Source organism: Hypanus sabinus, chromosome 4 (assembly GCF_030144855.1).
Source record: "Hypanus sabinus isolate sHypSab1 chromosome 4, sHypSab1.hap1, whole genome shotgun sequence".
Lineage (NCBI taxonomy): Eukaryota > Metazoa > Chordata > Chondrichthyes > Myliobatiformes > Dasyatidae > Hypanus > Hypanus sabinus.
In genome coordinates, this window is record NC_082709.1 from 14,333,016 (window position 1) to 14,355,933 (window position 22,918).

At 40.1% G+C, this 22,918-nt stretch overlaps 1 protein-coding gene across 1 annotated transcript in view; it reads left to right on the forward strand.

Annotated features, from left to right (window-relative positions):
* The window catches only part of LOC132392425 (potassium voltage-gated channel subfamily H member 7-like), a 529,705-nt gene that overhangs the window by 396,638 nt on the left and 110,149 nt on the right, over positions 1-22,918 (forward strand). The window contains exon 6 of the mRNA XM_059966250.1: positions 8,858-9,072. Within this exon, the coding sequence (XP_059822233.1) occupies positions 8,858-9,072 (215 nt within the window). The remainder of the gene's footprint in view (positions 1-8,857; positions 9,073-22,918) is intronic.

The window sequence follows — 22,918 nt, forward strand, 5'->3', positions numbered from 1 at the left end:
CCAGATGGGGTGGTTTGAGTATCTCAGAAACTGCTGAGATACACCATAAGACCATCAATTTTAGGAGCAGAATTGGGAAATTTGGCCCATTAAATCTTCTCTGCCATTTTATCATGGCTGATCCATTATTCCTCTCAACCCCAATCTCCTGCCTTCTCCCCATAGCCTTCATGCCCTGATTAATCAAGAATCTATCAACCTCTGGCTTAAATATATCCAGTGACTTGGCCTCTACAGGCACCTGCAACAACAATTTCCACAGCCACACCACTCTCTGGCTAAAGAAATTCTCATCTCCATTCAAAAAGGACACCCTTCTATTCTGAGGCTGTGACTTCTAGTCCTGGACTCCTACATCATAAGATACATCCGCTCCACATCCATTTTATCAAGGCCTTTCAATAGGCTTCAATGAGGTCAACCCTCATTCTTCTGAACTCCAGTGAGTCAGGCATAGAACCATCAAACACTCTTCATATAACAAGCCCCTCAATCCCAGAATAATTTTTGAACATTCTCTGAACCCTTTCCAATGTCAGCACATCCTTCCTTAGATAAGGGGCCTGAAATTGCTCACAAATACTCCAACTGAGGCCGCACTGTTGCTATATTAAGCCTCAAGCTTACATCCTTGCCTTTATTTTTTTGTCCTGAAGAAAAGAGCATGCTAACATTGCATTTGCCTTCCTCAAAACCGACTCAAACTGCAAATTAACCTTTAAGGAATTCTGCAGAAGGACCACCAGGTCTCTTTGCATCTCAGATTTTTGAATTTTCTCTTCATACCAATGTGCATGACCATAAACTTCCCAACACTGCATTCCATCTGCCACTTCTTTTCCCTTTCTCCTAATCTAAGCCCTTCTGTCACCTCTCTACATCCTCAGAACTACCTGCCCCTCCACTTATCTTTATATCATCTACAAACTTTGCAACAAGGCCATCAATTCCATCATCCAAGTTATTGACATGTAATGTGAAAAGGAGTAGTCCCAACATAGACTCCTGTGGAACACCACTAGTCACCAGCAACCACCCAGAAAAGGCCCCTTTATTCCCACTTTCTGCCTCCTGTCATTCAGCCACTGCCTTATCCGTGACAGAATCTTTCCTGTAATACCATGGCCGCTTAACTTGTTAAGCAGTCTCATGTTTCAAAGGTTTCAAGGGTACTTTTAATGTCAGAGAAATATATACAATATACATCCTGAAATATTTTTTCTTCATAACCATCCACGAAAACAGAGGATTCCCCCAAAGAATGAATGACAGTTAAATGTTAGAAAGCTAAAGCCCACCCTAGCTCCCCCCACCCATAAACCGCAAAAATCCCCCCTTCCCCACCAGCAAAACAAAAAAGCATCAGCTCACACCACCGAGCACTCAAGCATCTTGTCAAAGTCCTTCTGAAACCCAACATCCACTGATTCCCTTCGTCCATCCTGCTTTGTTATCCCTTCAAAGAATTCCAACCAATTTGTCAGGCAAAATTTTCCCTTCAGGAATTCATGCAGATTACAGCCATTTTTATCATGTGCTTCCAAGAATACCAAAACTACATCCTTAGCAATTGACTCCAACATCTTCGTAACCACTGATATCAGAATAACCAGCCAATAGTTTCCTTTTTTCTGCCTCTCTCCTTTCTTGGAGATTGGAAATGACATTTGTAAATTTCCAGTCTTCCGTACCATTCCAGGATCTGGTGTTTCTTGAAATATCATTACTAATTCCTCCCCAGTCTACAGCTACCTCTTTCAGAACCCTGGGGTATACACCATCTGATCCAAGAGACTTGCCTACCTTTGACCTTTCAGTTTCCCAAGATCCTTCTCGCTAGTAATAGTAAATTCCTGGCATTCTTGAACTTCTGACATACTGCTGTTGATTTCCACAGTGAAGACAAAATACTTATTCAGCTTATCTGCTGTTTCCTTATCCCTCATTACTACCTCTCCAGCATCATTTTCTGGAGGTCCAATACCTAATCTCACCTCTCTTTTGCACTTTATGTATCTGAAGAAACTTCCGATATCGTCTTCAATGCTATTAGCAAGTTTACCTTCGTATTCCTTCTTTTCCTTCTTAATGACTTTTCTAGTTGCCTTCTGTTGGTTCTTAAGTGCTTCACTATCCTCTAACTTCCCACTAATTCTTGCTCTATTATATGTCCTCTCTTTGGCTTTTATGTTGGCTTTGATTTCTCTTGTTAGTCACAGTTGTGTCATTTTTCCTCTTTGGGATATATATATCTTGCACCTTCTGAATTGCTTCCAGAAATTCCAGCCATTGCTGCCCTGCTGTCATCCCTGCCAGTCAGCTTTGGCCAGTTCCTCCCTTATGACTCTCTAATTCCCTTTACTCCACTGTAATACTGATACATCTGACTTTAGCTTCTCCTTCTCAAATTGCAGGGTGAATTCTATCATATTATTATCACTTGTCCCAAAGCATTTCCTTACATTAAGGTCTTTAATCAATTCCAGTTCATTGCACAACATGTAATCCAGAATTGCTGATCCCCTAGTGGGCTCAACCATGAGCTGCTCTAAAAAGCCAAATCATAAGCATTCAAAAATTTCCCCCTCTTGGGATCCAGCGCCAACCTGATTTTCCCAACCTACCTGCATATTGAAATCCCCCGTGACTATTGTAATATTAGCCAGTTCCTCCCTCATGCCTCTGCAATTCAGTTTACTCCACTATAATACTGACATGCATTTTCTATCTCCCATTGTGATTTGTAGACCACATCCTCACTTTTGTTTGGGGTCTGTATACAACTCCCATCAGGATCTTTTTACCCTTGCAGTTCTTTAGCTCTACCCACAATGATTCCACACCTTGCAACCCTAAGCCACCTCTTTCTAATGAGTTAATTTAATTTTTTACCAACAGAGCCACCCCAACCTACCTGACTATCCTTTCATTACAATGTGTACTCTTAGGCCTTAAGCTCTCAGCTATAATCTTCTTTCAGGCACAATTCAGTGATACATGCCAATCTGAAACTCTGCTATGTTCATCTACCTTATTCTCTATACTGCGTGCATTCAAATATAGCACTTTCCATCCTGTATTCACCCTTTTTGATTCTGTCTGCCTTTTTGCATTGCAACTCATCAGCAATTTTGCCCTGTTGTCAGCCTCTCCTTACTGGAAGTCTGACTACACAAGGCCACTGTTTGTAAACAAACTACCTCATCTTCATCCCAATCATTCGGGTTCCCATGAAGGCAACCGTAACTCAAATAATCATGCATTACAACAGTAATGTGCTGAAGAGCATCTCTGAACACACAACACGTTGTACCTTGAAATGGATGGGGTGCAAAAGCAGCAGACCTTACTGGATTCCACTCCCGTACCTTAAAAAGTAGCCACTGTGTATATACCAGGTCTTCAGCAACTCTAAGCAGCAAATTGGCAGAGATGAATAAGGAAAATTGTATTAACTGGCTAGAAAAAAATATATGTACTTTTTACTTCAGTTGTGTCAACCTCCATCCAGTTGACAAAATGTGATGCTGAGTTTAAACTAGAATGTTGGATCATAGCAATCAAGAAAGCTATTACATTATCTGTGGAGAGTGAAGAACGAAGAATAAACTTGAAAAATGTTTACTTCACTTCCTCTGGAGTCCTCATAATATAGTTTAGAAACCCGAATTACTATCTGATGTTTATTAAATGTGCTTGAGGCATCTGTGGCAAAAGATCCATTGTGTAATCATTTTTATCCTACTGACTGACAGTCTTATCTGTATGTCTTAGATTCTTCATGTGGTCATGTCAATCAACCGTTATTCACTGGGACTGAGGCTGGATCCAGCAGAGATATCCACATGAAGTGATTTCCTACACTTTGACGTTCACTTATTTTTTGATTAGATTGGAAATTGTTGGAAATTGTATTGCAAGCCTGAGTTGGAATTAACAAGAAACTACAGTGGAAAAAAAAAACAGTTACATGGTTTTCATTTCTTTGGTGTGCTATATTGGGACATGCTTGTCATTGTCAGCTGCCATACAACAATAAGCTGTGTTGCCATATTGCTTTATTAACATCATCCTTGATACTGTGTGATATTTAATATCACCAGAGCTTTGTTCACTTTTCTTAAAGGTCAAGTAACAGGCTTGAGAATTTATGGAAACTCCAGCAAAGATAAACAATTTAAATTAGCATTAGTTTTATTTCTGAACGTTCAAATCATATTCTTATCTAAAGCTTTACAGTAATTGTCTATTTGTAACAGTTGATTTCTTCACTAATTGAAATTTTTTGTTGTTGCATTATTGGTCTGATTATTAGCAAAAAAATCTAGATGTACAGTATAATCCAATATTTAATCACTGCAGGTGAATATCAAAGCTACCAGCTATAATACTTCTATGAAACTTCTGGTACCTTTTGCTGAATATTTCTATTACTACTAAACTAACTTCTTTAAAAACTATTTGATTTTATGATTGGAGGTTGAGATATATTTCAATAAATTACTTTTATATACTTTGTTTTTCACACTTAAGTCAGGAAAGACTCAATCAAACGTTCATTATCAAAGTATGTATGCAGTACACAACCCTGAGAATTCACCTCCACATAGACAGCCACAAAACAAAGAAAGAAAGCCGTGGAATCTACTCAAAGAAAAAGATCAAACCACCAACACGCAAAAAAAAACAAAATAAATCATGAAAAATGGCAAAAAAAAAACTAGTGGAAAAACACAATGTAAAACACCAAACCACAAACCATCAAAACAAAGCAAGCATATTCAGTTCAACTCAGTCATAGAAGAGTACAGCACAAAAACACGTCATTCACCCCACTGAGTCCATGCTGATATCATTTAAGCTGCCCTCTCCCATCAACCTGCATCGGGACCATAGCCCTCCATACCCCTACTATCCATGTTACTATCCAAACTTTTCTTAAACACTGAAATTGAGCTTGCTTGCACCACTGTGCTGGCAACTCATTCCACACTCTCACAACCCTCTGACTGAAGAAGTTTCCCTTATGTTCCCCCTAAAACTACTTACCTTTCACCCTTAACCCTAGTCCCACACAACTTCAGTGGAAAAAGACTGCTTGCACTTACCCTATCAATACCCCTCATAATTTTTTATACCTCCATCAAATCTCCTCTCAACCTTCTACATTCTAAAGAATACAGTCCTAACTGATTCAAACTTTCCTTATACCTCTGGTTCTCCAAACCCAGCATAGAAACATAGAAAATAGGTGCAGAAGTAGGCCATTTAGCCCTTCGAGCCTGCACCACCATTCAGTATGATCATGGCTGATCATCCAACTCAGAACCCTGTACCTGCCTTCTCTCCATTCCCCTTGATCCCTTTAGCCACATGGGCCATGTCTAACTTGTGGGCATATCTGTGTGAATTTTCTGTTTTTAGTTCAGTTCAATTTAGTGCAATGTTGTTCATTAATTGAATGATAATAATGAATTGTTCTTCATTACTTCGCTGCACTAGTGTAGTGCCCATTCCATCATTTGTTCAAATGAAATAGAAGCTTTGTTGAAACCTCATATCCATCATCTGGCTAATTACTAAGCAACTCCTGTTGGTGGAATAAGTTCAAGCTTATTGTCATTCAACTGCAAACATGCATGTAGCTAAATGAAACAATGTCCCTCATGGACCAAGGTGCAAGACCCAGTTAATATATCACATACAACGCATAAAATAATACTAGCGTAATAATATTAGCAGATAAGAGAAGGTATTCTGGAGATCTACAAGAAGGCTGTGAGACTTCCTGTGGAATAACTATGGTATCTACTGAAACTACCCAGTTCAAAAGAGCAATAAATATGGTGAGCTCTGACATGCTTTAAAGAGGAGATGTAGTATGTACTTTTCATGTGTAATCCATCTCAATGAAATCAAACATGGATAATGGCCTGGATGTTTATAACAATAGCTATTGATTTCCAGTGGAACTTACAGTATTAGCCAAATATATAGAAGTGAGATCATATCTTCTACGCATATGTTGTCAAAAGTGAAAGTGATTAATTTAAAGATAGGTGAAGGGTCTCGGGCCAAAAGGTCAACTGTACTCTTCCATAGATGCTGCTTGGACTGCTGAGTTGTGTATGCTGCTTGGATTTCCAGCACCTGCAGGTTTTCTCTTGTTTGTTAATTTAAAGATAGAATTAGTAAGTCAAATCTGTGTGTTTGCTACATCGTTAGAATCTAGGAGCAATTCAGTGGCAGAGCGGAGTCCTGTTATGTTTCCCTGCTATTGTCTCCTAGGCAAGGCTTGGGAAGCTGAAGGCTCTGCATAAGAAGCAAAGGGGAAACTACCTTCCTTTGATTTTAATCATTTAAACTTACTTCAATGTTCTTAATGATTTTTGTCATTTTAGGAGTTTTCTCTATTCTCCGGACAAAAATTTAAATATGTTAATTGCTTTTAATTCATCATCATTATCATTATGTGCCATGTTTTATGGTGTGGGTGATCATGGTCTTGACCATGATTATTCTTGGCAATTTTTTTCTACAGCAGTGGTTTGCCATTGACTTCTTCTGGGCAGGGTCTTTAGAAGACGGGTGACTCCAGCCATTATCAATACTCTTCGGGGATTGTCTGCCTGGCGTCAGTGGTCACATAACCAGGACTTGTGATATGCAGCAGCTGCTCATAAAACCATCCACCCCTGCTTCCATGGCTTCACATGACCCTGATCAGGGGGGCAAAGCAGGTGCTACACCTTATCCAAGGGTGACCTGCTGGCTAGCAGAGGGAAGGAGTGCCTTACGCCTCCTTTGGTAGAGACATCTCTCCACCCCACCACACTTACAAACGTTTGTACTTTTTATTATTTACCATATTTATAATAGTATTTAAATGTTGCCACCAGAAGCATTTGAAAAACTATTAAAAAATATCTCACACATTTTATAGCCAGCAAAGCTGGGAGTTGCATTTTGTCACCTGTCAAAGGGTTTTATTGAAGATGAGGGAATAGAGCTTTCTCAATGTGTCCCTCAATGCCTTCATGTTGTGCAAATCAAGCAACTGGAGCCCAGGGTACTTCACTTCAGAAAAAGACGGTTCTAAATCTGGGCCAGTAAAATACCTGGGCGAGGAGATTATAATTAGCAACTCCAAACAGTGAGTCCAGGTAATAAGATTCAACGTTCAAGGTTCAAAGTAAATCTTATTATCAGAGTACATATATGTCACCACATACAACCCTGTGAATCTTTTTCCTGTGGGCATACTCAGTAAACTATAGAATATTAACTATAACAGGGTCAATGAGAGATCAAGTAGAGCATAGAAGACAACAAACTGCAAAAGCATATTTAAATAAATAACAATAAATAACGAGAGCATGAAATAACAAGGTAAAGAGTCCTTAAAGTGTGATTATTGGTTATAGATGAGTGTCATTATCCCCTTTTGTTCAAGAGCCTGATGGTTGAGGGGTAGTAACTGTTCTTGAATCTGGCAGTGCAAGTCCTGAGGTTCTTTTACCTTCTATCCGTTGGCAGCAGTGAGAAAAGATTCAGCCCAATATACTGCATTTACCATGATTAAGAGTGACTCTGTAGAAACTTCCGTCAAGCCATACATTACATAAACATAAGAAACATCTGAATCAAAATAAGTGCACATAAAAATGCAAAGAGGAAATATAAACTCAACAGGCACTCTCACAAATTGAACATGTTACCTGATTACAATCTTTAGAGTCTAAAATTTTGAAATAAAGCAAGGCAAGAGAAGTTAGATAGGCACATGAATGTGAAGAAATTATTGGGATATAGCTATTGTGTAGACATAAGGAATTAGTTTAGTTGACCAATTGAGCACTAATTTATTTGGTTCAGCACAACCTTGTGGGCCAAAGGGCCTGTTTCTATGCTGTACTGTTCTATGTTCTAAATGCTCATAGATCAAAGCTAATTGCAGGATATTACTCTTCTCAATTATATATTCTTGAAATAATATTAACTTGTGCTGTTGAACTTCATGATGTTATAGAATCATCTACACACTGAAACAAGTGCTTCGGCCAATCTAGTCCATGCCAACCTGATTTGCAGCCTAGTTTCCTCTGCCTGCTTCAGGACCATAGCCCTCTGTACTTCTCATCCACGTACCTATCCAAACTTCTCTTAAATGCTACAATTGAACACACATCTACCACTTCCACTGACAGCTCATTTGATGCTCACACCACCGTCTGAAGAAGCTCCACGTTCAAAAACATTTGGATGAAAATTCTGGACAATTTGTATAAGCATTGAACTGTTCATGCTTGTCTGCCCACTTGAAGTACTGTGGTGAACTGAATGTGTAAAAGTGACTAATATTATTGAATTTTTGTTTCTGCGTCAAGCTGAATTTAATGTGCACGTATAATGCATTCATCAATAGCTATTAACTAGCTGCTAATCTAATATATGATAATCCATGCTTTAATTTTGGCAAATGGCCAGCTGACAGCTGAGATGGCTATCTACTCCATCATTGATCTTGCATGTGATGTGCTAAGGTAGATCACTGTTTACATGTGCTCCTTTCTCCATTCCCTCAAGTTACAATGTAAATAGAAGGCATTTTCTTATTTAACACATACAGAAATAAAAATTGAGAAGTACAGTGAATGCATTTTAATTCACATTCTTTGAAATTCCAATTAACTTTAATACTTGCAATTAATAATATTTTATCATTATTATTAAATAGATGAAATGGTCTCTTATTTATAATTTACGCACTGGAAGCTCAGTCTAATGGAAAAGATGAACCTAAGTAGATGATCTGATTGCAAAATAAACCTTGCATATTTTACTGTCATTTCTACAGGACCGTTTAATCATGTCAAGTCAAGCCTACTGGGCTCCACCTCAGATTCTAATCTCAACAAATATAGCACAATTAGCAAGATTCCTCAAATCACCCTGAACTTTTCTGATATAAAAGCTGAAAAGAAGAGTTCATCTCCGCCTTCATCAGAAAAGACCATCATTGCACCGAAAGTGAAGGAAAGGACGCACAATGTCACAGAAAAAGTGACACAGGTATGATCTTTGACATAGAACAAAGCTTTAGAAACCTTATTCTCTTCTAAAGATTTTTATGATGAATTAATCATTATTATTTTTTAACAATTTTGCAAGCCCATGGGGCCTTGTGACCTTAGTAAAACCAGGCTGCAATTGTGGAATTGTTTTAGCTGAGAAATAATACATAAATACTGCACTTGTGGGCCGGATGGAGGTGTAGTGGCATCAGCATTGGACTTCAAGGCCGATGATCCTGAGTTCAAACCCAGCCAGCTCACAACCTGGGCAACAGCAGGAGCTGCACGGAAGAAAGGCCTGGCAATCTACTTCCGTATCTTCCCATGAAAGCACTATGGACCCTCTGGTCACAAAGAGATGGACTCACCTTAACGACTGAACAACGACTTGTCCTGTCTTCTGCTAACACTGTTATGCCAAGTTCAATTATACAGAGAGGATGGGTTACAATAGAATTCCGCAGACCCTGCTGCAAAACGAGTGGAATAATTCATTTATTTTCAATAACACCAAGAACTCCTATCACATTTACTGTAATAAGATGCAAAGAAAATAAAGTCAAGAAGGTACCTGAGTTATAAGGAAAGATTGAATAGGTTAGGATTTTATCTCTTGGAACATAGAAAATTGAGAGGAGATTTGATGGAAGGATATGGAATTATGAAGGATATAGATAGAGTAAATTCAAGCAGGGTTTTTCCACTGTGGTTGGCTGGGACTACAAGTAGAGCTCTTGGGTTAAGGGTGAAAGGTGAAAAGTTTAAGAGGAAGATGAGGAAGATCTTCTTCACTCAGAGGTTTGTGAAAGTGTGGAGCAAGTTGCCAGCACAAGTGGTATATGTGAGCTTGATTTCAACTTTTAAGAGAAGTTTGGATAGCTAAGTGGATAGTAGGGGAATGGAAGGCGACAGTCCTGGTGCAGGTTGATGGGAGCAGGCAGTTTAATGGCTCATCATGGACTAGATGGGCTGAAGGGCCTGTTTCTGTGCTGTACTTTTCTATGACTCTAAGGAAACATTGTTTCTAAAGGTAAGTCATGACATGTAATGCATTCCTGGGATTTTTAAAAGAGATACTTCTATCGGGATGTTTGCAAATGTTCAGCAGAGGAATTTTTCGATTTTGTCTCACTAACTCGTGCTGTTCCTCTCAACATGAGAGGGATGTTTCAACAGCCACAACTTGGAATAAGGCAACACAGTGTTTAGAAAACTGTACTTTATATATTTCAGTACTTTAACCACTGATAAATTTCTGAAATTGCATGGATTTATTAAGAAATAATACACTGCAACAACTTACAAAACTACAAAGCAATTTAGAGGGAGGCACATGATCAAATCTACATTCATACACATTATGACCAATTGAGATGACGTTTGAATTTATTTGACATTCTTGAATTTGAACACATAGATCATGTAATATATTAGGAAAACGCACAACATACTAGAGGAACTCAGCAGGTCAGGCAGCATCTATAAAAAAAAAGAGTAAACAGTCAACGTAAACACTCCTCTCCCAGTTTCACCTATCACCTGCCACTTTTGTACATTTTCCTTCCCTCCCTCCACCTTCATACTCTGATTTCTTCCCTTCCTTTACAGTCCTGAAGAAAGGTCCCTGCCAAAAACATTGACTGTTTACTCTTTTCCATAGATACTCCCTGACCTGCTGAGTTCCTCCAGAATTTTGATTGTGTTCATTTAGATTTCCAGCATCTGCAGATTTTCTCATGTATATATTAGAAACTTGCATAATGATATTAAATTTCTATTTTAAGTTATGTTGTTTTTATCTTTATTTAACCTTTTCAAATGTTTCAACTTCACTGTAAGCTGTTTTTTTCATCAATAATTGGGTTGTGCTCTCTGCCACCGTGGAGAATTTAACCAACAAATCCTCCATACTATATTTTTGATTTTTCTTCTTGGATATTTTGTCCAGCGACTCAATTCCAAGATTATTAATAGTAGATCAGATATATCAAGTGTGTTGGCATTTCAAAAATGGATTAATTCTCACTTTTAATCTGGAGTTCCTCATTCTTATTCTACTTGAAAGGAAAAGTACACCCATTGTCAAAGAGACGTTCCACACAGAAACAGGTCACTCAGGACTTCAGGTCTCACTGGCCACCAAAAACCCATTAAGATTATTCCACTCTAACCAATTTCATCCGCTCCATAAGCTTCTCAGATTCCCACTCATCTACAGACTCAGGGAAAATGTTTAAACTGCACATTTAACCTACAAACTTGCACATTTTCTGGCAACTCAAAATTGGGCATCAGGAAGGCACTGTTGTCCATCAGGATCACACACCACGATTTGTAAGCTGATGTTCCAGCATATTTCTTACTCTATCATTGCTAGCAAACAAGGGCATTAACCTTAGTTCAATGAGGAAAACTGAAGGGCATGTATAGTGCGAAATTGTTCTTACAACCCCACTCAACGAGATGATCTATCTCACTCCTGTGGGGCTCCGCACTTCCATCTGCGATAGGAAGATAGAATAATTACAGCAAAGAAAGAGGCCATTCAGCCCATCTCATCCAAACTGGTTCTCCACCAGAACAAATCACTATTTCCACATAATAATCCCTTCTAAAAAGACTTGAAAATTTTTCTCCACCACATATTTTTATGATCCCCTTATGAAGGACATGGTGGAACTTCCCTCCATCATATCTGCAGGCATTGTACTCCAGAAAGTATTTAAAGTGATGAGTGTAGGGCCAGAGTGGTCAGGGGAGTATAGGGAAATAATAGGTAGGGCAATTTGGGAACACAATGATAAATGCATTCATAATTCTTTCATCAATAGAGATGCAGAGCATAACAGCAGGGAAGTCATGCTGAACTGTTATAAAAACCTCAAATGAAATATTCTAGTTGCAATATTATAGGAGGGACCCGAGTTATAAGGAAAATTTAAATTGGTTAGGACTTTATTCCTTGTAACATAGAAGATTGAGAGGAGATTTGATAGCAGTATGAGGGGTACAGGTAGGATAATTTCAAGCTGGCTTTTTCCACTGTGGTTGGGTGGGACTACAACTAGAGGTCATGGGTTAAGGGTGAAAGGTGAAAAGTTTAAGGGGAACATGAGGCAAAATGTCTTAACTCAGAGCATTGTGAGAGATGTGCCAGCAGAAGTGGTGCATGCGAGCTCGATTTCAACATTTAAGAGAAGTTTGGATAGGTACATGGACGGCTACAGTTTTGGTGCAGGTCAACGGGAAAAGGCAAATTATATGGTTTGGCTCAGACTAGATGGGCCCAAGAGTTCGTTTGGGCCTGCATAGTGTGAAGGAATTATGGAGGGCTTGGAATAGATGAATATATATACACACACACACATATACATACATGCATCGTATATAGAGCTAGGGTGCCTAAGACTTCTGCACAGTACTGTCGTAGTTTTATGTATTGCACTGTACTGCTGCCACAAAAATAACCACAAACTTCATGACATATGTGAGTGATGATAAACCTGATTCTGATATGGGTCTCTGTTGTGGACTGAGAGTGGGAAGGGGTCAGGGAGAAGGGAATCACAGTTGGGAATAGGGGAAGGGAGAGGGGAGGGAGCAGGAAGCACCAGAGAGACATTCTGTAAGGTTCAATGAAGCTATTGGTTTGGAATCAAATGCCTGGTGCCTCGGGGCTGGGTGCATCTGCACCCATGTCACTCCCTGCCCCTGGAAATCCTTCTCTGCCACCTGTCCCACACCCATCTCGTGGTGCTCCACCCTCACCATTCCCGACATCCTTTGCTCACGTCGGATTTACAAACTCACTTCACTTCACATTAACAAATACAGTACTGTGTAAAAGTTTTAGGCACCATAGCTTTATAGATGTGTCTAAGTCTTTTGCACAGGACTCTGAGTACTTTGGTAGTCTATAAAACTGATGGAGTTTGCCAAAAGAGAAGATAGTGAGAGACGGTTCACTTTGGTGGGGAAGAGCTTGGGACTGCTCAAGGTTAAGATGAGATCACAGATGTGAAGTAAAAGGATGGTAACTATTGACACAGGAGAAATATTCACCTGTCACAGTTGATTGGAAAAGCAACCATTTAACACAGCCTTCATTTTCTATTGCATAGCTAAATTTTTGCCCATGTTGATAATGCTCCTTTATTGCCACATGATTCAACTTTTCTAAGAAGGCTGTTACATAGCACCTTATCAAAATCTATAAAGTCCATAGGGCATCACATTGGCTGCATTATTGTTACCAACTTTTCCTGTTTTGTCATCAAATTATTCTGTCAAATTGGATAGAAACAGTTTGCTTGTAACAAATCTGTGTTGATTTGCTGTAATTAAAATGAAGGCAATTGATCAAGTTCCCTCCAGACATGGATGGGAGGGGAATGGAGGGCTATGGTGCAGGTTTGGATCAATGAGACAAGGCAGAAAACAGTTAGACGTGGACTAGATGTTTCAAAGGGCCTATTTTTCTGCTGTAGTGCACTATAAACTCCACGACTTTTAACACTACACCAGATAATTGTTTCTAAAAGCCCTCTTACCACCTTCTTACCATCAGAGTTGAACTAACTAGCGTGTGGTTATTTGGCTTCCTTATTTGAATAGGGCGATAGCAGTTGCATCCTCATATCTAAAAAGCTTTGAAGATTATTTTCAGTGCACTCTTGATTTCCATCCGTACTTCCCTGAAAATTCTAGGATGCATCCATCCAGTACCTTCTTTAAATTCAGCTAATTTTTCTAATTGCTCCACATAGTCAATATTTAGTAGATCCAGCACCTCATTTTTCATTACGGCTTTGGAAGCAGCTTCTTCCCTGTTAAGACATGTCAAGTATTCCTTTAGTGTGTCAAAAATAGCCTCAGGAGTGTGCAAGTTCCCATTTTTGTCCTTAATTTGTCAGGTTCTTCCATGGGTTTCTCTCATGGTGAGCATGGACAGATGACTGGACCCAGATGCACAGCAATGACAGACTCACATGCTGAGACAGAATCTAGAGTTTATTCATGGGAATTCCAATTGAACATTGATGGCTTGACCCAGCAACACCATGAAGTGAGTCATTCTCAAAACACCACAAGGACCCAGCAATTGGCACTAATTGGGGTTCAATATTAAATAATCATAGAATAAGGAAAACCCTTATTCTACACAATTAACTTGACAAGACAATTAACAGACACAATTAACTTGACAAGATTAATCAGAATGCACAAGGGCTTAACAACTCTAGTTATGACAACAATTAACAAATAAGGGCAAGGCCAGCTCATGACAGGTGTCACTACTCTTATGTCTAGAGAACACCTTTCGATTTCTATTTATATTGGCAGTTAGTCATTTCTCAAGTGGCGTGAACATGTAGTTTAGAATGGTGAGGGATGACTAAACAGCTAATGGGAGGAGGAAGTAGGGTGTGAGGTGGAGGCCTATGACATGAGTGCCACAACAAGGCTGAAGATTTGCAGTCATGGTGATTCAGAAGTGTAGTTTGAATAATCATTCTTGGATTCCTCCTGAGATCCCACCATCACAAAAAGCCAGATTTCAGCCATTTCAATTCACTCTACCTGACTTCACAATCAGATGAAGACTCAGGATGCAAAAGCAATTGAATTGGACAGCATCCCCGCCATAAGACTGAAGAACTGTTTTTCAGAATTAGTCACACTTCTAATCATTCTGCTCCAGTACAGTCAAAACATTGGCACTCACTGACAATATGGAAAACTGCCCAGACACGTCCTTTCACAAAAAGCAAAATTAATCCATTCCAATGAATTAAGATCCGTTTCATCAACTTTCCATTATCAAAGTGATGATAGGTATTGTTAAGAGTGCTGTTACTGACACTGACTCACCAGGAAACTACTCACCAATGCTCAGTTTGGATTTTCCAGATCACATCAATGCCTTGGACCAAAGAACCAAATTTCAAAGGTGAGGTGAGGCAAAAGTTATTGCCCACAAAATCAAGGCAGCTTTTGACTTTTGAGGACCTGTCCTGGACACAGCATATAAGTGCAATTACAAGGAAGGCATAGCAGTGCTTCTACTTCCCTAGGAGTTTGCAGAGATTCAGCATGACATCTAAAACTTTGACAAACTTCTATAGATATGTAGTGGAGAGAAATTGAGACAGCCTTGTCTGGAAAAACCAATGTTCTTAAATGGAAAATGCTTCAAAAAGTAGTGGATGTAGCCCAGTATATCACAGGCAAAACCATCCCAACCATTGAGCATATCTATATGAAATAATGTCGTAGGAAAACAGCATCCATTATCAGGGACCCTCACCACACAGGGCATGCTCTTCTCTCTGTTGCCATCAGGAAAAAGGTACAGGAGCCTCAGGACACAACCACCAGGTTCAGGAGCAATTACTGACCATCAACTATCAGGCTCTTGAACCAAAGGGGATAACATCACTCATCTTCACTTGCCCCATCATTGAAATGTTTCCACAACCAATAGACTCACATTCAATGACTCTTCATCTCATGTTCTCAAGCTCTATTCCTTATTTATTATTATTATTATTTCTTCTTTTTGTATTTGCACGGTTTGTTGTCTTCTGCCCTTTGGTTGAACGCCTTAGTTGGGTGGTCTTTTATTGATTCTGTTGTGATTATTATTCTATAGATTTATTGAGTATGCCCACAAGAAAATGAATCTCAAGGTTGTAGATAATGACATATATGTATGTTGATAATAAAATTTACTTTGAACTTTGAGCTTTGAAATTGACTGAGTGCAGTTTCAAGGAGAACTCACTGGATCAAGGGGGAAACACTCAGTCAGAATCTGAATCAGAATCAGGTTTATTATCACCGGCATGTGACATGAAATTTGTTAACTTAGCAGCAGCAGCAGTTCAATGCAATACGTAATCTATCAGAGAGAAAAAAAACATAATAATAAATAAAATAATAATAATAATAAATAAACAAGTAAATCAATTATATATATTGAATAGACCAAAAAACAAAACGTGCATAAACAGAGGTACTGTATATCTAAAAAAAAGTGAGGTAGTGTCCAAAAATTCAATGTCCATTTAGGAATCGGATGGTGGAGGGGAAGATGCTGTTCTTGAATTGCTGAGTTGTGCCTTCAGGCTTCTGTATCTCCTACTTGATGTTAACAGTGAGAAAAGAGCATGCCCTGGGTGCTGGAGGTCCTTAATAATGGACGCTGCCTTTCTGAAACACTGCTCCCTAAGGATGTCCTGGTTACCTTGGAGCTAGTGTCCAAGATGGAGCTGACTAGATTTACAACCTTCTTTACAAGCTTCTTTTGGTCCTGTGCAGTAGCCCCTCCATACCAGACAGAGATGCAGCCTGTCAGAATGTTCTCCATGGTACAACTATGGAAGTTTCTGAGTGTTTTTGTTGACATGCCAAATTTCTTTAAGCTCCTAATAAAGTACAGCTGCTGTTTTGCCTTCTTTATAACTGCGTCGATATGTTGGGACCTGGTTAGATCCTCAGAGATCTGGACACCCAAGAACTTGAAGCTGCTCACTCTCTCCACTTCTGATTCCTCTATGAGGATTGGTATGTGTTCCTTCATCTTACCTTTCTGAAGTCCACAAACAGCTCTTTCATCTTATTGACGTTGAGTGCCAGGGTGTTGCTGTGGCACCATTCCACTAGTTGGTAGATCTCACTCCTGTACACCTTCTCGTCATCACCTGAGATTCTTCCAACAATGGCTGTATCATCAGCAAATTTGTAGATGATATTTGAGCTATGCCTAGCTACACAGTCATGTGTATACAGAGAGTACAACAGTGGGCTAAGCACACACCCCTGAGGTGCAACAATCATCAAGTGATCAAAGTCATAATTCACACAAAGGCAATTGGCTGTGGCTGTTGGTTCAAAACTATTTCCAGTAAGAGGGTATCACATCCTGCTCCTTCTGAAATTCAGTGGCATTTCCATCAGCAAGTTTCCCCAACTTCAACACCCAGAAGTTACGAATAACTAAATATTCAACTCAACCAGCCATATAATAACTGTGGACACAGGAGCCAGTGAGAGGCTAGGTGCCCTGCAATGAATGAATCAGTTTCATTCATGATGATACTCTAAAGCTTTCTCAATGCATCCTTAGCATTCGTGCTTGGAGGGATATAGACAGGGCATTAAGCACTATTGTCCCATAGACCTGGCTGAAAAGACTCCTACTCCTCAGTCTGAAGGCACCACTGTGCAACTAGGTGTTGGACTTCCTAATGAACAGATTCAAATAGTCAGGATGCACAACTGCTCGTCCCTCCCCAGGGGTGCTCTCCAGGACAGTGTGCTGAACTGGTGTACATTCTGCTCATCAAACACCTGATCGTCAGCAAACAGCTTCAAACTCCTGCATGTGCACATCTTGAACAACCTCTTGTGGTCCCAGAACAGGCAGCCCAGATTCAATTCCCACTGCTGCCAGTGAGAAGTCTGTACACGTTCTCTCTGTGACCGTGTGGATTTCCTCTGGGTGCTCTAGTTTCCTCCCACAGTCGAAAGACAAACTAGTTGCTAGGTTAATGGGTCATTGTAAATGGCAGTGTGGCATGAAGGGCCAGAATGCAGTATCTCAATTAATAAATAAAACAAGAAACATCTCTACTTTCCGAGGAGGCTGAATAGAGCTGGACTACACACATCAATACTTACAACCTCCTACAGAAGCGCAGTAGAGAGCATCCTAACATGCTGCATCGCCTCATGGCACAGAGTGTCACTGTAGTGGACAGGGAGGCTTTGCAACCGATAATCAAAACTACCCAGTGCATTACTGGCACCACATACCTGCCATTAAGAACATAGGTATATCCAGAAAAGGCCAGCCATATCATAAAGATCCAACCCACCCTGCTCGTGGACTGTCTGGCCCACTTCCATCAAGGAGGAGGCTACAAAGCATCCACACCAGGAACACCAGACTGAAAAGCAGTTACATTACTTTCCCCAAGCAGTAAGATTAATCAGCACCTCCAGCCACTAACCTGTCCCATGATCACTACTTTATTATTCCTGTTAGTCACCTTATACACAAACATTCCTGTACCTAATGTCACCTTATGTGCATTAAATCAATCTACATGCTTATATAAGCTAACATATGTATTTATATTTATTGTATTTTTTTTATCTTACTATGTTTTTGTATGCTGCATTGGATCCAGAGTAATAATTATTTCATTCTCCTTTACACTTGTGTAGTAGAAATTACATTAAACAATCTTGAATCTTGAACCTCCTGACTGTTTCAGAAGTTAGGTAATACTAGAACACTCTTTACTGCATGATCATCACTCCAACAACATTCATGTAACTTGATACTATCCAGGGCAAAAACACCTGCTTGACAGTACCCCATCTACCATCCTAAGTGTTCCTTCCACTCACCAACAGCACACCATGTCTGCAGTGTGCACTGTCTACAACATGCATTTCAATTACTCACCCCAGTTACTCGAACAGCACTTCCGAAACACCAACATCGGCCGAGGATTTCCAGAAATACATGGCAGCATTATCTACGTGTTCCCCTCCAATCACACTCCATGAGGATTTGGAAGTATGCTATTTCTCTTTTACTATTACTATGAAACTCAGTACCTTACAGACCAGTGTGAACACCTTTACTAGCAAGACTGGTAGAGCAACCGTTCAAGAAGGTGGCTCACCACTACCTTCCCATGAGCAGTTGGGAAAGGGATTAAGTGCTGATTCTGTCAGCGAATAGTGAATCTACAATCTGACAATAGATCTCTCCATTTATTATAATCCTTCAGGGTGGTATGTGTGGTGAACTACATATACCTGTCTGGACACGCCCCCCACTGACTGCTCCTGTGGCCCCTCCCACTGACTGTGGCTCCTCCCACAGACCCCGGTATAAAGGCGATTGAGGCCTGAGCCCGGCCCTCAGTCGCAGAGAGAGTCATTTATGGTGCATCAGTACAGTAGCGTAGTGCTGAGCAAAACACTTTACAGTACGGATAACCCAGGATCAATTCCCATCACTGCCAGTAAGGAGTCTGTACATTCTCCCAGTCACAGCAAGGGTTTTCTCCCACTGCTCCGGTTTCCTCCCACTGTCCAAAGACATGCCTGGTAGTTAGTTAATTGGTCAATGTAAATTGTCCCATGATTAGGCTAGAATTAAGTCAGGGGTTTCTGGGCCGCACAACTCGAAGGGTCGGAAGGGCCCACTCTGCGATGCGTCTCAATAAACAAATTGGTTACATTTCCCAATCATCTCTAATTTGTAGGAAAATATTTTGATAGGATTTTCCTTGTAAACACATTATAGAGCTTGCTGTGTTTCTTTTTATCGCTTTTCTCTAATGAGGATATGGCTCCATTGCAACCAAGCCTTAGCACTGCCCCTACAGGAATTCAGATAAATGACCCACTGGGATATAATTTAGTAACAACATCTTCAGAAGACTTTGCACACATTGGACACAGCATATCGACCATTCTTGGATAGATTCCACTCCAGCTGGTCTTCCCACACACACATCCCTAGATGAAAAGCGAATCATATTCTGGTGAGGTGTGGTACGCCCAGGTGCAGCAGCCACTCTGGGTCCTATCGAAGGTGTAATCTTTCATCTCCTACATTTTCTTTATAATCACTAGCTTCTGCTGGATACAAAGAAAATCAAGTACTGCAAGACTATCCCATCAGTGAGTTGCACAATAGCCATGGAGCTGGACTTATTGCATACCGTTTTTGCATTGTTGCCTGAAATTGTGTATCATTGGATGAGTGTCTCGGACGCTTTTATTGTGATTGCATTGGTAACATAGAATACTCCAAGTCAGGTTCACTGGTTCATTGGCAAGACCGATGGCAAGGGAGTTGTGTTGCCTTAGTTGTGGCAAGGACTAGGCCCTCTCCACAGGGTCACCTGTTGCCACCACCCAGGGGAGGAGATGGCAAGGCAGTGTGGGAGAGAGGAGGAGCCTCTGTGGGCATGCTAGTATCTTTACTGTGTTGAGGGCTAGCCTGTGTTTGGAACACTCAAGTGTTTGCTCAGTGCTGCCCTCGGGTGTTTGCTCAGTGGAAGAACAAGCTGTACCAGGACAACTACCATTAACTTAGTCATGCCACTCAGGGACTTGAGCTATATCTTTTTTCTTTGTGACTGTCTGTTTTTTTTCTGAAATGTTAACCATATGTGTTCTTTGTGCTCTGGGCTATGTGTAGTGTGATGTGTGTTTTTGGTCATTTGTTTTACACCTTGGCCCAAAGGAACACAGTTTCATTTGGCTATATTCAATTACACTTCAATCATTTAATGCTCCTGACATATATGTTTTGTCCAGCCAGGCTCCTCAAAAGATCATGTAGAACAACGAAACTCTGTCAATGAGTGTGAGAGAATTAGTTTCAAGTGGATCAAATGACCTTTGTCAGAAGCTGACAGCCAGATATATAAATGAAAGAAAACGCTATGGAGTACTGAATCTCATTCCGTGTGCCTCAGTGAAGGATTATCTGACACCATGTAAAGTTGAGGAGTAAGAGGAACAAAACTTCATATGGGCATGATGAAAACCATTTGGCAAGAGGAGATGAAGAAAATGTTACCAGTTCCCAGTCACTTCTGTTATACCTCCGTCTTGAATGAACTAAAAATATTAGCCCTAGTCTCCAATAAAGCAGCCATTCCATCTGTATTTAACCCCAACCTAAGCACAGGACAATTTACAATGACCAAACAGCCTACTCACCAGTATGTGTCTGGACTGCGGGAGGAAACGGAGCATCCAGAAGAAACCCACCCACTCTTGGGGTGATACGGTAGCACAATGCTTTACAGTACAGGCAACCTTGGTTCAATTCCCACTGCTGCCTGTAAGGAGTTTGTACGTTTGCCCCGTGACCATGTGGGTTTCCTCCAGGTGCTCCAGTTTCCTCCCACATTGCAAAGACATTCCAATTAGTAGTTTATTTGGTCATTGTAAATTGTCCTGTGATTAGACTAGAATTAAATTGGGAATTGCTAAGTGGCAAGGCCAAAAGGGCGAGAAGGGTCGAATCCTCGCTGTATCTCAATAAATTAATTAATTAAAAATCAAAAAAACACATAGCATCCTAGGTAACATAAATTTATATGCAAAATAGGGTATTTGTGAACTGAGATATCATTAAAAAATGCAGCCCCCAAAGACTACCAGTTAATATATTAGAATGGCCATATGGTATTTTAATGAATGCATGCATTCCTTAAAGATAAATCTGAACCTAATTTAAACCTTAACGTGCTGTGCGATGATCCATTTGATGCACAGAAATCGCTGCTCAAAGTATACTGGTCAAGACTAGTGAAGGTTCGTGAATATATCTGTTAACAAGGGGACCAACGAGCAAAGATCTCACCATACTCATTCTGGCTCTGTATTTGCTTGAAACTTGTTACATTGTATTTTTCTGTTCTAAATAGAGGTTGTATATCTGAAATATTAAATGCCTTTCTTTTGTCATAGATTTAGGCTGGACTAGAGAGTATTTCCAACAAATTCTTCAGGTATCCAGCATCTACAATATTTAGCTTCTGTACCCATATAAGTGCAATTTCTTTCTCATCCCCTCAAGTTGCTTGCATTTTTTATATTCTGAATGGAAAGCACCACTCAGCTTTCTTCAATGGAAGGAATGAAAGTCCTATCGACACCTCTTAGATTCTAGTCCCAGAATAATTCCTGCATTCAATTCCAGCACAGTCTGTAAGGATTTTGGACGTCTCCCCTTAAATGCATGGGTTTCCTCTGAATGGTCCAGATTCCTCCCGCAGTCCAAAGACATACTGGTTAGTAGGTTAATTGGCCTTTGTTAAGTAATCCTGTGGTTAGGCTAGTATTAAATAGGCAGTGAATTCATTGCATCTGAAGGGCCTGTTCTTCTCTAAATCAAGGGTTCCCACCCTTTTTTATGCCAGGGACCAATGTTGTTAAACAAGGGGTCCTTGGACCAGAGGTTGGGAATCTCTGCTTTAAATAAATGCACTGCTCGACAGTGGTGTGTGGCATTCTCCCTGCTCCTCCATCTGGTTTTACTTCATCCAAAGCTAAGTAGTCATCAATTTAAAGGCAAGCTAACTGAAACCAGATGCCAAATTTGCCTGGATGAGGGTGGCCAAAATGAAAACTGAGAAACAAACATAAAATTATAGCTGTGCAAGGCAAAATAAAGACAAACTTTCAAAGAATTTTCAGTTTAATTGTGTTGCAACAGCCCCCAAGCAACCATCAGATATGACAAAACAAGGCTACTGAGTATAAGTGAAAACACATTGCCAAGCCGAGTTCCAAGAATAATGTCCTGAATCTGATGTCTTCTGACTCCTGTCAGCCCTCCTGACCATATTTTAATAACATGGTAGTTCTGAGAGAACATTGTTCTCAAGTGGACAGAATGTCCCATGGCAAAAATTCAAAGTTCAAAGTTCAAAATAAACTTATTGTCGAAGTACATATAACTCAGCACATACAACTTTTGGATTCATTTTCTTGCGCACATACTCAATAAACCTATAACCATGACAGAATCAATGAAAGACTGCACCAACAGGGCGGACAACCCAAGTGCAAAAGACAACAGACTGTGCAAATATAAAAAGAAAGTAAAAAGGAAAGAATTATAGAAAATAAATAAATAATAAATATCAAGGACCTGAGCTGCCGAGTCTTTGAAAGCGAGTCCATGGGCTGTGAGAACAGTTCAGTGATGGGGCAAGGGAAGTTATCCCCTTTGGTTCAAGAGCCTGATGGCTGAGGGGTAATAACTGTTCCTGAACCTGGTGGTGTGAGTCCTGCAG